The 18,809-nt window shown below is 40.8% G+C and overlaps 1 protein-coding gene across 1 annotated transcript in view; it reads left to right on the top strand.

Annotated features, from left to right (window-relative positions):
• The first annotated feature begins 389 nt into the window (after positions 1-389).
• Positions 390-18,809, top strand: part of VGLL1 (vestigial like family member 1) — a 32,037-nt gene continuing 13,617 nt past the window's right edge. The window contains exons 1-2 of the mRNA XM_075323759.1: positions 390-525; positions 16,301-16,534. Coding sequence (XP_075179874.1) covers positions 16,321-16,534 — 214 coding nt within the window. The 5' untranslated portion in view covers positions 390-525; positions 16,301-16,320. The remainder of the gene's footprint in view (positions 526-16,300; positions 16,535-18,809) is intronic.

The raw sequence follows: 18,809 nt of genomic DNA on the forward strand, positions 1-18,809 counted from the left end.
TTACACGCCCTCACCATGTAGTTTATATTTTTTTTCCGGATAACATCATGAAGCTTTGTTAGTTTACTTCATTTATGGGATTTATGAAGAGTGCTGTCAGTCAGCACCACCTCTATAGATATCCTCCGGTCACCGACATGTACAGGCCTGGTGGTGACCTTCGCTTACACTGGACACTCTTCCTAGTTTACAATCTTTGTATTGTTTTACACAAAAGAACTTTGCAGTAAAAGCTGCTCGCTTATTGTTCACCACAGAAGAAACCCAGCAGAACCCATGTTCCTTGTTCCTGGTTTTCAAGTTTGGGTGCATTTTATACATTCCTTGTCACAGGGTTGGAAACGCCTTTAACACCAGAAAGATCAGAGCGGAGCTGTCAGGCCAGACATTGCTGCTCGGCTGCTGGAAGGATCACATCTCACCTGTATGCTCTGAGGACACCGAGCCAAGACTGGAGTATTACACTTAGGACCATGCACAAGAGTTTTACATGGGAGCAAAGTTCATCACTACATATCTGATAAGGTAAAGAATGCAAAATGGGGACAAAGCTGTCCTAACTTGTAAACGTATCGAACGACACAGGTAGAATGTCTGACATCTGTGTGAGTTGTATGTGACCTGCGTCCTAAGATGACCAAGTATTTCAGAAGATCCTACAAAAATTGGATTTTTTACGACCTACTGGAATTACTTCTAAATATTCTTCTTATTAATATTTCTTTTGCATTTTTCAGCTCTTTATCTGGAATTTAACAAAACCTTTACAATGCTCACTAGCCAACTATAGCGCCAGTTATGTATATAGACCTTCGCGGGATATGACAGACATGTATGGTAGAGGAGACCTTCATGGGATCTGACAGACATGTATGGTAGATGAGACCTTCACGGGATCTGACAGACATGTATGGTAGATGAGACCTTCATTGGATATGACAGACATGTATGGTAGATGAGACCTTCACGGGATCTGACAGACATGTATGGTAGATGAGACCTTCATTAGATATGACAGACATGTATGGTAGATGAGACCTTCACGGGATCTGACAGACATGTATGGTAGATGAGACCTTCATTAGATATGACAGACATGTATGGTAGATGAGACCTTCACGGGATCTGACAGACATGTATGGTAGATGAGACCTTCATTAGATATGACAGACATGTATGGTAGATGAGACCTTCACGGGATCTGACAGACATGTATGGTAAATGAGACCTTCATTGGATATGACAGACATGTATGGTAGATGAGACCTTCACGGGATCTGACAGACATGTATGGTAGAGGAGACCTTCATGGGATATGACAGACATGTATGGTAGATGAGACCTTCACGGGTTCTGACAGACATGTATGGTAGATGAGACCTTCACGGGATCTGACAGACATGTATGGTAGATGAGACCTTCATGGGATCTGACAGACATGTATGGTAGAGGAGACCTTCATGGGATATTACAGACATGTATGGTAGATGAGACCTTCATGGGATCTGACAGACATGTATGGTAGAGGAGACCTTCATGGGATATTACAGACATGTATGGTAGATGAGACCTTCACGGGATCTGACAGACATGTATGGTAGAGGAGACCTTGACGGGATCTGACAGATATGTATGGTAGATAATAATGAAAATATAATAATATTTATTCATTTATATAGCGCTATTAATTCCACAGCGCTTTACATACATTGACATCACTGTCCCCATTGGGGGCTCACAATCTAGGTTCCCTATCAATATGTTTTTAGAGTGTGGGAGGAAACCGGAGAACCTGGAGGAAACCCACGCAAACACGGGGAGAACATACAAACTCCTTGCAGATGGTGTCCTTGGTGGGATTTGAACCCTGGACCCCAGCACTGCAAGACTGCAGTGCTAACCACTGAAATGAGACCTTCACGGGATCTGACAGACATGTATGGTAGATGAGACCTTCATGGGATATCACAGACATGTATGGTAGATGAGACCTTCATGGGATATGACAGACATGTATGGTAATGAAATTTTCATGTGATATGACAGACATGTATGGTAGATGAGACCTTCACAGGATATGACAGACATGTATGGTCGATGAGACCTTCACAGGATCTGACAGACATGTATGGTAGATGAAATTTTCATGTGATATGTCAGACATGTATGGTAGATGAGACCTTCACGGGATCTGACAGACATGTATGGTAGAGGAGACCTTCATGGGATATGACAGACATGTATGGTAGATGAGACCTTCATAGGATCTGACAGACATGTATGGTAGGTGAGACCTTCATGGGATATGACAGACATGTATGGTAGATGAGACCTTCATGGGATTTGACAGACATGTATGATAGATGAGACCTTCACGGGATCTGATAGACATATATGGTAGATATGGGTCATGCCGATGGTGGAGAACTGAGCCCATAGCGTTTGACTGTCAGTGGGGAGGTGATTGCCAATGAATGACAATTTCAAGCCACCCTATCCACTGACAGCGACATGTCAGGGCCCCATTTGTTAGATAGGTACAGTTACCATAGCCAGGGTCTTCCATAACATATTTCATAAATGGATGAGATGGGATTACCCCAATAAATTAATTTAGCTTCTACATCATATAAGCAATTCTGATTTTTACTGTATGGTGGCACAGTCTATGCATAGTACGGAGGAGTAATGGGCACGCCGCAGGGTCCTGCATTACAGAGATACTATATGCTTCTAGGGAAGAATAGCCCAAGAAATTGCCTTTTTCTTCTTTTAGATTCTGAAGTCCAACAAAACTTATCTATAGGACGTCATAAGACATTAATACATAAATATGCATAGAATTTATGTGTCATTTATACAAGGATATAAACTCTCATTTATCCAATATGAATCGGAGTCCATAGGGCGATTCACGTCACCTTATATTACATTTCAAACATGTTCTCCAGTTGTCAGTATTGATATAATGTTTGACTTCAATGAAGCATGAAAGTGCCAGACTTTATTTTGCTTCTTCTTCCATATTCCATCTGTATTATTGGCTGGGAAATGAGAAAAAAACATCTAAAACACACTAAAATAATAAAATCAACATATAAAATGCTGGAACAAAACACTAAAAAGAACTGAACCAAACAATCCAATACATTTGTGTAAAAGAGGCTCCATTTGTCTATAAAATACAGAAATCCCCTAAAAGCACCAGAAATTTAAGGGGATTTTCATCACATTGTCTTTCGCCGTCCCATCCTCTGAATGTGAACTAGGTCACTCTCTTTTTTTTTTGTCCTGGTCTTTGAGGTAGCAAAAATACACTTGGTAAAAAATCTCGAAATTCAGATTTGGTTTTAAGAATATAAATTATTTCTGAATTCTGTGGAAAACGAACTCTGAATTATCATATACTGTGTATATATATATATATATATATATATATATATATGTATATATACACACACATTTATTTTTTTTTATTTTTTTTTTTTTTACTAGTTTTAAAAGTTAAAAACTTAAAGCTATAATGATTTGATTTACCAATTTCTGAAACCAAAAATATTTTTATTTTTCTGTTAATTGAGCATAAGGGTGTGTTTTTGCATGGCGAGCTGTGTTTTTTATTTAGTACCATTTTGGGTTCTATTTGACTTTTTGATCATTTTTGTTTGCATTTTTGAGAGTTGAGGTGTTTGGCTGTTTTTCTTTACACCTTTTATCTTATGGGTTATTTTTCTTTTATTTTTTTTTTTCTGAATGGGAAAACTGTGAATATTTATGACTTTTTTTTAATTATATTTTTAGCATAATTTTTGTACTATTTTTTAAAATATTTTTTTACTCTATCTAGGTTTTGATCACTTGCACAATATACTTCAATTAGAGATGAGCAAATCGATTTGCAGGACCCTGATTCAACAGCCATATCAGTAAGGCCGCTTTCACACTGCGTTCCTCTCTCCGATCAATGGTCCCATCTGGGCCTCTATCCAAACCCCCCGGGTTTCAGATGTATGTGCAGACAAGGCCATTCACTATAATGATGCAGACGGAATCACTGTGTGCTCTGTTGTGCACCATTTGCGATAGTATATGCTTATTGGAGGTGGACACCAAGACGTAGTATGTGCATATGGTGACTCCATCTGCACCATTATAGTCAGTGGCCCCATCGGCGCATACATTTTTTGGGGGTTCGGACAGAAGCTCTGACAGGACCACTGAACGGGCAGAGGAATGCAGTGTGAAAGCGGCCTAATACATGGCTACACTGCGGCTGCCCTGTAGACCACCCCCTACCTTCTCGTATCCTGGGTGCTCCTTTTGGTTTGTGACCCATGGTGCAACATCATTCCGGCAGGTAGAAGATGGGTTGCAGGGCACCCATCCAGTAGCTACGAATTATTGACATGTCTGCTTGACCAACAACCTGCAAATGTTTTCACTCATCTCTTATTGCAATGAATGAGTATTGTAGTATTTGGTGAAAGTCATGGACTGAACTGGACTTCAGAGGAGGACAAAGATGGTGGAAACTGCTGCTATGGTTATCCATCAACAACCAATCCTACAATTGCATCATGGTGAGGTGAATGGTGGAACAATGGTAATGAGTGGCAGCAGCACCTAAGCTAGCTCTAATCACTACTGCTAATAGTAGGTGCTGGCTGTATAACACAGCTGGCACCCATGTATGCAGAGGGCCTTAGCTCCTGAACCTCAGTCATATACCTGCACTTGACATATACCTCACAAGTCAGGAAGTGATTAAAGGGGTTTCCCTATAGTTAAAACTACTCATAGGATAAGTAATAAGTTTCTGGGGTCTTGTGTACCCTACTGGCAAATGAGCGCAGGCATTGGTACTGTGTGATATAGGCATAATTGCTAAGAGCTTATTTTGTGTAAATCTGTCCCTGCTCTGGGCATAACTGATACATAATTTCATCATGACACAGAAATGTTCTCTTTGCTGTTCGTTAAATCCCTGATTCAGATCTCATCTACAATAAGTAGATGCAGTAAATATAAGTTGCATTACACAGTGCATTTTTTTTCTACACTGCTTCCTTAAGAGATCTTTATGATGCCCATGTGTTTGTGCACCTGTTCTTTAAGTTATGGTGGCTATACAAATGATAGAAAACTTATCCACACCTCTCATGGCTGATCTAGCTTTACTAAACAGCATAGGAAGGAAGGATGGGGCATGTTGGATTTTTACATGCGCCATCATTTGTTCCCACAGGAATATATACATCATAATGTCATAATAGGGCACATGTAATACTCAAGCTAAAAGACACTGCTTTAACTTGTGCCCTATCTTATGGACAAGATATATGCAATACCTTTTATGTTTGTAGTGGAATACGAGTTATTATAGTACATCAGTGGCATACTGCCAATAGCGTCAGACCGCACACCTGCTATGGAGCCTGTGAGTTAGGGGAACCTGGTGTACTGGCAGCGGGCCCTCCCGACCCGATATTGCACTTTCAACTGTATCGGCATTGCGGATGCCAACACAGTTGAAAGCAATGATAAAAGAGCGAGTGTTCCGCTTTCCCTGCTTCATCACTGTCCCTCAGCATCTCAGATCTGACGTATCAGCGCAGTGGGTCAATGACGTCACTATTGCGCGTCTACTGTGCTGAGATGTTTAGAGCTGCTGACCTCTGGCTAAGAAGACCGGAGTAGCGAGGGAAAGAAGAGTGGTGAGTATAGTAAACTGGTCACCAATAGCCATAATACTTTATGGATGACTATGGGGTATGCATTATACTATTTGGAGGACTATAGGGTACACTATATTGTGTGGAGGAATATGGGAGTGTATTATAATATGTAGAGGACTATGGGGTGCATTATAATATATAGAGGACTATGGGGTGCATTATAATATATAGAGGACTATGTGGGGTGCACTGTACTATTTGAAGGCCAATTTTACTATATGGAGGACAATGGGGGGGGGGTGCATAATATTATATGGAAGACTATATGGGCCAATTATGCTATATGGAAGGCTGCATGGGGGCCATTATACTATATGGAAGGCTTTGTGGGGCCATTGTGGGGCCATTATAATATTTGGATGGCTATGAGGGAGCCTTTATAATTTATCAAGGGCTAGTTGAGGGCCTTTATAAAGTACCAAAGCAATCGTACAGTGTGAAGGTTTGTATGGGGTCTATCATACTGTGTGGAGGGCTATTTGGGGGCTATTATACTGTTTTGATGGCTAGTGGGGGCCATTAGCGTGAAGAGGTGTAGGAGCCATTATACTGTATGTAGGGCCATTATACTGCTGTGTGGGGGTCACATTTGGGGATCATCCTTTGTTGGGGTCATCATACTTTGCTGGAGTAATTGAGTAGGGGTACAGAAGGGACATCATACTGTGAATGTGTACTGTGGAAGGGATTGACCATGGGGTATCATACAGTGTTTGTGGGGTACTTTTGTTGTCATCATACTTTATGGGTGCAATGAAAGGGGAATCTGGGGACTTCAATAGAAGGAAAATTTCTTTGTAAGGGCTGTAAAGTTCTAAGAAATGTTCTTATGTGACCCAGATAAATATATATATTTTTTTTCTTTTTGGGGCGTGAGGGCCACTTAGAACTTCTGCTATGGGACCCTATGATTCTATGTATGCCCCTGTCATACATACTGTATAAATAAGCAATTGAAGCACACAAATGGAAATCTAAGACCTCTCTAAGCCATTGTTCTTGCAGTGCGTCATTTTTTTAAAAGGATTTTGTTAAATGTAAGCCATGGATATCTGTTTCGCCCTATAGACAGTAAGTAAAACCAATTCTCTACTACCGATTTAAAGTATGCAACAATATCTTAACGCTGAGGTCTATGTTTACATTGCCCTAAAAAACCCTCTGAATTCTGTAAAAATACTGGGACGTCAGGTTTTAATTGCCACCTATTGGCCTGAAGGCCCCGTTACACGCAACGACATCACTAACGGGATGTCTTTGGGGTCACGGAATCCGTGACGCACATCCGGCCTCGTTAGCGACGTCGTTGAGTGTGACACGTACAAGCGATCGCTAACAATCAAAATTGCTCACCTTATCGTTTATCGTTGACACGTCGTTCATTTTCCTAAAATCGTTGCTGGTTCAGGACGCAGGTTGTTCGTCGTTCCTGAGGCAGCACACATTGCTATGTGTGACACCCCGAGAACAACGAACAGCAACGCACCTTTATTCTGCCGGCAACGGGCAGCGATGTCGCTGTGTGTAAAGCCCCCTTAACAGTGTACCACCGCAGATTTTTTTTTTTTTTGTTTTTGTTTTTTTTTGTTTTATTTTTAATTTTGATAATGTGATAACTTCACTAAAATATCTTCTAGAGTCATTTTTAGTGCTAATAATGAGAAAAAAAATGGGGTTTACATAAGAATAAAAACATATGGGATGATGTAAAAAGCAGTCTAATAATGTGATGGTATAATTCCAAAAATAAAAAGCAAATGTTTGAGAAGTTAGAATTTTTCTAGAGATCCCATGTAGACACATTATGAGGATCAAGCGCTGCTTTCATACAGCTGTAATGCCAACCATTGTAGCATCCGTGTTATGGCAGCTATAGATTTGTGCTTGCTCATAAATTTACTGTGCAGTCATGAAAGTTTTATATTTCTTGCTGATTTCAGGAACCAAATGGAGGATTATCATTTATTATATACAGATTTAGTATGACAGTTATATTAAAGGGAATCTGTCAGCAGGTTTTTGCTATGTAAGCTGAAGACAGCACGCTGTAAGGGTTAACCCAGAGAATTCATGGATGTATGTTTTGTCAGGATCTGTTATTTATTTGCTATGTTTGTTTAAGCAGCAGGACTTATCATTGCTGGGACTACAATGTCACACACACGGCAGTCCGGCACTCCCCCTCCTCTGCCACACCACTGTCAATATACAATCTCTATAGAGAGCCTGGTGTGGTTGGGGACAGCTCTCTCAGCTCTGCTACATGGCTAAAGCTAAAAATTGTGATTGTGTCAGAACAGCTGCACCCAGTAATCTAAGTGATACATCATTGGATTCAGAATCTCTTCGCCTACATCATGCTGCTCTCAGATGAGATAGCAAAAACCTGCTGATAGATTCCCTTTAAGGCTGAGGCTACTTTGGCACAAGGCGCTCGGCTAACGCTTACTAAGTTTTGCTGCTACATTGTTGCGCAATACAAGTCAATGGGATTACAGTGCGAAACAAGGGTACTGAAACCGCACCAGGCAAGTCACAAAATCTCATACATGGTTGCACCTTTTGCGCCAGTCACAGTACAGTATTAACTTGTAATACAATGTAGCAGCAAAACCAAGCTAGCTTTAGCCGCATAACTTGTGCCTTAGCCAAAATGGCCGCATAGCCCCAGCTTAAATCATACCTTTTGAAACCCCTTTACACAATCTTTCTTTCTACAGTGTAACTTTCATATCAAAGTTACTTGTCTGTCCTTCTAAAGGTTGTCTGAATAGGAAACAAATATATCCTAAGAGAAATATGTTAATCTGTAATGATAATGACGCCAGAAACAGATAACAAAGACTTTACGGAAATTCTGGTCTTTCCTGCAACCTCTACCGCCAGTCTCAAAAAAACTATTCTTTACAATAAATGATCATTTTTTTTACTTGTCCGGTATAAACAATGGACATAAAGATTGTAATATTATTTGAAAATTGTAGTAATAGTTAAGAAAAAGGAGTTTTCATATACGGTATATTGATTATCACTGTACTAGGTAGCAGTCAATGTCAGGCAGCAGCTGCAACAGTCAGTACAATTTTAGAATGCAATCATAAATATAAAATAAAAAATAAATACAAATCAGGCGGTCTGCCCATGTTACGTCTGTTTACCCTAGATGACTGGCGACACAAAACAACAATTGATCAGTTATTAGCTTGTTGATCGGCGGTCGTTTAATAACCAATTTACACAGGCAGACAGCGCTTTATTTGTGCGCTGAACAATCTGTAATAGATTGCTCAGTGCACATACGCTGCCGTTGTTGTCCTCGGCGCAAGTCCTGTTTATAAGGGATGATGTGCTGCCGAGAATGATGATCTGTTGCATAAACCAAAAGAGCGTTTCACCTAACGAACAAGTGTTTGCTTATTCGTTGGGAGATCGGCAACCTGTTTACACTGTGCAATTACCAGACGGTGTAAATGCCCTATAATAGGCTATTAAACAAATTCTGATCAGCAAACTGGTGGCCGTTTGCTGTCGGTTGTTTAGTGATAATGGATCGTAAACAGAATCTGTAATCAGGATTTTATACGCTTTATACACTTTAATGTTGATTAAATACTTATTTTCTTGCTGTTTTCAAGAAATCAATAGTGGATATTGTATATTAAGAGAATCCTGTCATCAGATTTGGCGACTATAAGCTGCGGCCACCACCAGTGGGCTCTTATATACAGCATTCTAGAATACTGTATATAAGAGTCCAGGCTGCACTGTATAACGTACAAAACACTTTTATTATACTGACCTGTTGGGCGGTCTGGTCCGATGGGTGTCGCTGCTCTCCAGTCCAGAGCCTCGTCTCTCCGGTCTGGCTCTTCCTCTCTGATGTGATGGCTGTCCTCCTTCGACCCAGCACATTATGGATGACCTGTTCTACATTGACATTGCGGTCCTGCGAAGGTGCGCTTTGATCTACCTTGCTCAAGGTAGATGAAGTATTGTAGTGCGCCTGCGTGGGCGATCTTTCATCTTTCCTCGCACCTGCACATTACAGTACTTTTATCTGCCCCGAGCAGGGCAGATCAAAGTGCGCCTGTGCAGGACCGCAATGCCGGCTTGTGTGGATGATGTAGAATACATCATCCATACTGGGCTGGATGAAAGGAGGATGGCGGTCGCAGCAGAAAGGAGGCGCCGGACCGCCAGACCGAAGAGAGGAGGCGCCGGACCGCCAGACCGAAGAGAGGAGGCGCCGGACCGCCAGACCAAAGAGAGGAGGTGCTGGACCGGAGAGCAGCAACACCCATGGACCGAACTGCCCCGCAGGTATTGTAAGTGTTTTTTATGTTCTATACAGCAGCCAGGGCTCTTATATACAGTATTCTGGAATACTGTATATAAGGGCTCACTGGTGGTGGCCGCAGGTTATAGTCGTCAAATCTGGTGACAAGTTCCCTTTAATGATTTGCAAGTATAATGGGTATAGCCTGCACTTACAACTCTCCTTCCTCTCTCCCTATTCCCCGCCCACTGCTTGTCTCCTTTCTCTAGGTCACTCATGTTTTAGTGATCTGTCAGTTAGAACCAGAAGGCAGGCAACAGGCAGAGAATAGGGAGAGAGGCAAAGGAGAATTAATTGCAAGCCCCGCCCACTACACTTGCAGCTCATTAGCATACAATAGCTACTATGAATCTCTCAAAAATAGCAAAATGGATTCTAAGTTACTCATATTTTGTGATCTGTTAGTCAGACAAAAGGCAGGCAACAGGCAGAGAATAGAGAGAGAGAGTCAAGGGAGAAGTGCAAGCCCCGCTCACTGCACTTGCAGCTCATTAGCATACAATAGCCACTATGGATCTCTCGAAAACAGCAAAACGGATTCTAGGTCACTCATGTTTTAGTGATCTATCAGTCAGAGACAGAAGACAGACAACAAGTGGGGAATAGGGAAAAAGGCAAGGGAGAAGTTCAAGCCCCACCCAGTGCACTTGCAGCTCATTAGCATACAATAGCCACTATGGATTTCTCCAAAATAGCAAAATGGATTTCTACAATAAAAGTAAAGAATTAATCAGCATTAAAGCACCTTTACATACATGCCATCAGTTAGGGATATACAATCCTGATCACAGGTTCCCTTTAAGTCATTAGAGACTACAGTCAGTACCTAATGGACTTTCTTAGGTTATCCAAAGTAGTCCATCATACCTGACTATTTTCAGATTTGTGATACTTTCATTGAGGTGGAATCAGACACATTGTTCTCAGAAAGTGTTAGACACGGAATTACTGCCTTGGTAGATGAGGAGATTAGAAGGCATTTAGTGGAAGAACTCGCCCACAACGGGTTTTGTAACTCCTATTGTCATCTTGTTAGTTTAACCTCTGTGTGCTGCGAGTGTTTAGACTTCAAACTTACTTTTCGTCTTGTCATGTCAGTTCTGTTACCTTTTTGAACTGTTTACTAGGAAGAAAAACCGTATTATGCTGGCAACATTGGGCGTTTTACGGGTTACTATGAAACATTCTCTGCTTCGGTCTTTGCCGATCTGTCTTTCCTGACACGCCGATTATTTGTCTAGAATGACTGATTGCTGCTTGTACCCATATAATGTCTTTGATCGAGCACTCTGAGTACAAAGGAAGCAATCAGTTGACTACCATGTTATAGTATTTTATAATTGATTATTATTATGTTTATGCATAAATAAAAAACTTTATGACTAATACAATATGGCATGCATTAGTCCGAATGGAATTTCTCACCTGGAGACATTTTTTCGTTATTACCAATGACAGGGCATGGGTGGTACTGCTCCCTCTGCACCCTCTGTAACTGTGTCTTTGCTTGAAATAAAAGGATATTTCCAGAATCAAACGTTTTTCCCTCTGTACATAGCATAACTGATCTCGGAGGTCCAACTGGTGTGATCCCTAAAATCGGCTTTAGGTCTTAATATGTAAAATCCCATCTTGGAGCAGAGATGTCCATGCTCCATCTCCACTTCATGCAATGTCTATACAACTGCGGAAGTTTGCAGAGTAAAATGGTTTTATAGAAAAGTAATGGAACAGAGGTTTCAAATCTGTAGAGTCCCAGTCTTGAGATCAAAAACCCGTTCTACAGATTGTTGTGGGACCCCAAGTGATCATCCTCAATTCTACGGACAGGAGATAACTTTCGATCCCATTAAAGAGGACCAACCACCAGGATTTTCCTATGTAAACTAAAGCCAGTGCTATACTGGCGCTATCATGCTGATTCTATACATACCTTTAGTTGTGAGATCGGATATATACTTTCTGAAATACAGGCAAGTAAAGTTTGCGAAATGCACTGTTACTTGATTGATAGGTGCTGCAGAATATCTAATAGGTGGGTCAGATTTTGCTAGTTATTCCCTCCTGCCTACCTGTCCTTCCTCTCCCTGTCTCTGTTATTACAGGGGGAGGAAGGAAAAAGGAAGGACAGGGGGAGGAACAACAGGCAGGCAGACAGGGGAATAACTAGCAAAATTCGACCCACATATTCGATATTCTGCAGCACTTATCAATCAAGTAACAGTGCATTTCACAAGCTTTATTTGCCTATATTTCACAAAGTATACATCCAATCTCACAACTAAAGGTATGTATAGAATCAGCATGATAGCGCCAGTATAGCACTGGCTTTAGTTTATATAGGAAAATCCTGGTGGTTTGTCCCCTTTAAAGGGCATTCAGGTCAACATAAATCTAATGGTGAAGTAACTAGAGCTCAGCAGCAAACCTGTGGACAAACTTGGTACTGTTCATTTTTATAAAAAGCAGCCGTATATTTCTAACTCTAGGAAAGCTATCTTAGTTGGACATTTTTCAATAAATTGCTGGATAGGTAAGTCGTAAAATAATGATATATTATGCCAACTATTTCATTAAAAAAACGATGGCACACTTTTGGCTAGACTTGGTATGTTACTTTAACTTAGTATTTGCAAAAAGTATAGTATCACATCCAAACAGTTCCTGAATTACGTATAACAATTTTATTGATTCATAAACCCTAAGAATAGAAGATCAAAAGGGAACGCAAAAACAAAACAAAATAAGACAGATAACTAATAGATACTAATTTGTCATTACACATAAACAAAAGAATACGGCAGCACTCTCTAAATGCTAACCTAGAATAAATGAAATGTGAAATGCATTAATGCTATATGAAATATACTTAGAAAAAGGAAGGCACTTAGAGCATCAATTGGCCAATGCATATGTGCCCATCAGCCATGGCAAGGTGACCTTTCTTTGATGGCACCCTATCTTAATTTCATGCCTCTCCTGGACTAAACGTCTACAACTATATGGGCAGGTAGGATCTGGCAATAATTAAAAATACCCTGGGGCTGATGGGAGGAGACAGTGGTAATAGGAGGCTGTCTACACCTTCAATATATACTGAAAAAAAACAACAATATCCTGCATTTCCAAATTGAACATCAGAAGTGTGAACAGGTGCCAGGTTCTATAACAACACAAACAAAAGAATACAGGAGCGCTCCATAAGTGCTAAGATATATGCAAATGTAGAATAGATGAAATTTAAACATCATTAATGCTCTATGAAATATACTTAGAAAAATGAAGTTATTTAGAGCATAAACTAGCCAATTCATGTGAGCCCATCAACTGCGGCAAGGTGACCTCTCTTTGATGGTACTCTATGCTAATTTCATGCCTCTCCTGGACTAAAAGTCTACAAAAATATGGGCAGATAGGATCTGCCACTAATTAAAAGTAGTCATATTAAGCAGACGATGAATGTAATGAGAATTGTTGGTAAGTTAGTAGGGCATTAAAATCTTTAATGATTTGGTCTATGGTACTGAACTATTGGAATTGTTCCTCTGATGAAGGAGTTATAGTTTTTTGTTGTTGCTGATGATGAAAGACTTTCATCATAGAGGATAGTCAGCAACCAGAGGGCAGCCGTGCATGTGGAATGTCACTCTTGCACCAGAAATCTTGCATTGTGTCCTTTTCTAACAACCAGTGTCATGATCCAGCCTTGGTGGGTTTGGTGCATATCTTCATGTTTATGGCCACTTCTAGCAATTTTTATAATTATATTCTGCAACTGGTAATTACGTTGAGTAGAAACCCTGCTGTCGGGCTGCAGAACAATAGCACTTATGCTTTTACAACACGTCTCTCCCTGGGGGATCCAATGTGACTTTGGCTCCTGGTAGTCTGAGGATTACCGTATATTAGTTTTTCTTGTAGTAATTTTATTGCACTTGATTTAATTAATGCATGCTATGTTCACGTGATCATCCAGAGTTGAATTATACCAATAGTTTTTATAGGTAAATAGTTATAAATATTAGATCCATTTGTGCTTAGTCTTCTCCATTTTTTTAAACTGATAACTAATAGGCCACAATTCTGGTCCTCAAAGCTTCTGTATTCTGCCATTACAATGGCTATTGCCAATGTGTAGACACTAAAACTTACTTTTGTTGTAAAATAAGAATTTTTTGTCATTATATATCCATGGATTTCAATTTAAAAATCCAAAAACATATAGAGTTACTGTGTGTTTTTATTTTGTTCCATATAAGTGCCATACATTTTAGATAGTTGCCGACAGCTGTTTTTCACTACTTCCCTACACGTGAATGCTCGGTGGGAAAGTCATTGTCAGACACAACTGGTAGCAACATACAGTGGGAAAAAAGTATTTAGTCAGCCATCAATTGTGCAAGTTCTCCCACTTAAAAAGATGAGAGGCCTCTAATTGACATCATAGGTAGACCCCAACTATGAGAGACAAAATGAGACAACAAATCCAGAAAATCAGCTTTTCTGATTTGGCAAGATTTATTTTTGCAAATTATGGTTGAAAATTAGTATTTGGTCAATAATATCAATAATAAAAGTTCATCTCAATATATTGTTATATACCGTATCCTTTGTTGGCAATTACAGAGGTCAAAAGTTTTCTGTAAGTCTTCACAAGGTTGGCACACACTGTTGGTGGTATGTTGGCCCATTCCTCCATGCAGATCTCCTCTAGAGAAGTGATGTTTTGGGCCTATTGCTGGGCAATACGGACTTTCAACTCCCTCCAAAGGTTTTCTATGGGGTTGAGATCTGGAAACTGGCTAGGCCACTCCAGGATCTTCATATGCTTCTTACGAAGCCACTCCTTCGTTGCATAGTGGTGTGATTGGGATCATTATCATGCTTAAAGACCCAACCTTGTTTCATCTTCAATGCCCTTGCTGATGAAAGGAGGTTTGCACCCAAAATCTTACAAAACATGACCCCATTCATTCTTTCATGTACATGGATCAGTCGTCCTTGTCCCTTTGCAGAGAAACAGCCCCAAAGCATGATATTACCACCCACCTGTGCTTCACAGTGGGCATGGTGTTCTTTGCCTGCAACTGAGCATTCTGTCTCCTCCAAACACGACAAGTTGTGTTTCTATCAAACAGTTCTTCTTTGGTTTCATCAGACCATATGACATCCTCCCAATACTCTTCTGGATTATCTAAATGCTCTCTAGCGGACTTCAGATGGACCCGGACATGTGCTGGCTTAAGCAGGGGAACATGTCTGGCACTGCAGGATCTGAGTCCCTGGTGGCGTAGTGTGTTACTGATGCTAGCCTTTGTTACAGTGGTCCCAGCTCTATGCAGGTCATTCACTAGGTCCCACTATATAGTTCTGGGATTTTTGCTCACGTTCTTGTGATCATTTTGACCCCACGGGGTGAGATCTTGCATGGACCCCCAGATTGAGGGAGATTATCAGTGGTCTTGTCTGTCTTCCATTTTCTTATTATTGCTCCCACAGTTGATTTCATCACACCAAGCTGCTTGCCTATTGCAGATTTAGTCTTCGCAGCCTGGTGCAGGGCTACAATTTTGTTTCTGGTGTCCTTCGGCAGCTCTTTGGTCTTCACCATAGTGGAGTTTGAGGTTGTGGACATGTGTCTTTTATACTGATAACAAGTTCAAACAGGTGCCACTACTACAGGTAATGAGTGGAGGACAGATGAGCCTCTTAAAGAAGAAGTTACAGGTCTGTGAGAGCCAGAAATCTTGCATGTTTTTAGATGACTAAATACTTATTTTCCCCCATAAGGTGATTTTCTGGATTTGTTTTCTCATTTTGTCTCTCATAGTTGTGATCTACCTATGATGTCAGTTACAGGCCTCTCTCATCTTTTTCAGTGGGAGAACTTACACAATTGGTGGCTGACAAAATACTTTTTTCCCCACTGTATTTCCTAAGAGAACAAAAGAAATGACTGTTGAAATGTAACATGTCCGCTCCTTCTTTCTCATTGGGGAGAATCAGAAGGCCCCCAAACTGATTTGACAGTTATCCATCTCCTTTGAAATTGTTGGGTTTGCTCAATGTTTCTTTAATTTGTATGGGGCCTTTAGAGTAATCTCCCTACTCCATCTGGTGGTTTTATGAGACCCCAGTCTAAACCCGAAATGTTTATATAATGTGTTGACTATTGTATTAATTGATCATGTTTTGTACTGAATAATAACTTTATACCTTTGATATCTAGGCACTGACCAGCTGTAAGACATGGAGGATCTGAGGAAGAGCCCAGGCGAATATAGGACTAAAGAGCAACCTGTGAAGACGACAGAGATGGGCTCTCGCTGCGTGGTTTTCACTTATTACCAGGGGGACATTAACAGTGTTGTAGATGAGCACTTTTCTAGAGCGTTAAGGAATACAAAAGACCCTCAGGACTTAAGCACAAAAAGCAGAAATGAGGACTTTCTTCCGAAGAACAGTGAGTATTGTTGGGTACATGGATTATAGAAGTAATTTTTGCCAAGAGGAAAGGACCTATTGGTCCAAAGTGTGGGCTAAGAAAGGAGATAACATCCTTATGGTTGGCCCCAATATGTCATGATTTCATTGGTAGTAGTAATAATTAAGGAGGTTTCTTGGGCATACAACATTGATGGTAGAAGTAATACTTTCCCACCACTACTGGCCAGGCGCTGAGCTGTTGTTCCTCTGGGAGTTGATGAAAGATCTGCTGCCTGAAAATTTTATCACAAATTTTCACATAAATGTCCTTGAATATTTCTCTTCCCTCATGTTTTTGCCAAGTTTTTGGTAATTTTATAGTATGTATTTTCCCTATATATTTTCCAACTGATAACAGTGATGGTAACCCCCCATTGTGGCATTGAAAATTGATTATACATTTCTATACCATACATCTTCTAAACATTTCACCTATAAGTTATAGGTACCTCTATCTCGTGACCTGTGTTTGACTCTTACCACAGTACCTGCTCCACTGAGATGGCCTGAATGGTTCTCATGCATTAAAGATGGCTGTCGCAGTTTTATGAGCATTATGTACGTTCTGGACCATGCCTCACCTACCTTTTCTGTACTATGGAGGCATGGTTTAGACATACCATGAAAATTGACACCTTGGAAACATAAGTACCAAAATGCCCATCTAAGTGGAAAAAGAAGCAGGAGGCAAGCGGTGAGCACCAGGTTAGGGATTGTACATGATTGTACTTTTCAAAGCCAGGGTGAAGGGTCGCTTTAAAGCGCCATTACACTTTGGAGTGATGCTTTAAATCTACGGCCCTTACCCCTGGTATTATACTCACCCTCTGGCATTTTCATGCTTTTTCAGCGCAGATCTGGTCCCTTGGCACCATCTTGAGAATGTAACTTCTGACTGGTGGGAAGTCAGAAGTTACGTAAAAAACGCTCAAAGCAACTTTACGAGAGCCAGAACGAGGCTCCCATAGACTTGTATTAAGTTGTGACCTCTGGTGCTCCATGAAACACTTGAGCTGCTGGCAGGTCACAAATTGCTGGAGCCCGACGATCATATTAGCCCCCGACGATCATATTGGCCCCCATTCATCAAGGTTTTTACTCCAGAAAACTGGTGCAAAAAGCTTTCAAAAGTTGTACAATTTTTACTCAATGCAGGGCTGCACACAAATTTTGAGACTTTGGACATTTTTGCCCAGTTTCAACAAGTGGGCAGAGCTGGTACATGACAGGGTGTGGCGACCCCCACTCTTCAAATTCATGATGAGCGATGGAGTTTCTTATTTCACAAATCTTACTCCTCAGCGCTTCACCTGATTCATTACAAAGCGTGCTCCTCATAGTAAATCAGATGCTTGGCACTCCTCTCTGCCTCCTTTTTAAAACCAGTGTGAAAAATGCTAGTTTTGAAGAGCCATTGTTTCTATATGTCACGTTCATACACCAACGTCAGCTGATTGCCTCTGATTGGCTGGCGGCTGCCATTGGTATAGTGCATAGAGCTTCTCTTTGTGGCGCCGGAAAATCAATCACCTAAAAGAACGTGCTGACAGTAGGGACCCCTGTACCGACCACGATTATCAATGGGTTAAAAGGCCTCCGGGCCGCAAAAACAAGCCTAATCAGCCTCGCGTTTGAGACCCCTGGATTAAGGGACTCATTGGGCAACACATGCTATCCAAACCACGAGCAGCATGAATCAGAGCATGGCCGCCGCCTAGTTAAATTTTTCTCTGAAACTCTGGCATTTTTGAGAAATTATAATTCGAGGAGCTGGATGGAAACCATAGCCAAAGACGTGACTAGTTTGGTGCTGTTTCTGACTGGCTTCTCCCCACAATGCTTTAGATGATTGACCGGTTTCTAACTATGAATACACATGGGAGAGACCTGTCAATCACCTAGAGAGGTGGGGGGAGAAGCCGATCCTATTGTCACCGGACAGATCTTAAACTGTTTTTTTCTCTGAAATGATCAAGCATTGCATAGGAGCTGATAACAAGCTGTCTTTCTGCACGGTTTGGGCAGCATGAATCAGATTAAAGGTCCCCACTAATTTCTCAATATATCATTATAGCTGTCAGAGCTCCAAATAGTTTGCAAAGACATATTTGATCTAAGGAATGTTTAAGCTGCGGATTTTCCAGATGGGTTTTCTGGCTGAACTATCTGCTGCGTATTACAGTGCCAACATGGACCTGGGTGAGGGCTTGTCATTTGCTTCCAGAGCTGTTGTTTTTCTCGATAAATATTTT

This window comes from Anomaloglossus baeobatrachus, chromosome 9 (genome assembly GCF_048569485.1).
Source record: "Anomaloglossus baeobatrachus isolate aAnoBae1 chromosome 9, aAnoBae1.hap1, whole genome shotgun sequence".
In the NCBI taxonomy this organism is placed as follows: domain Eukaryota; kingdom Metazoa; phylum Chordata; class Amphibia; order Anura; family Aromobatidae; genus Anomaloglossus; species Anomaloglossus baeobatrachus.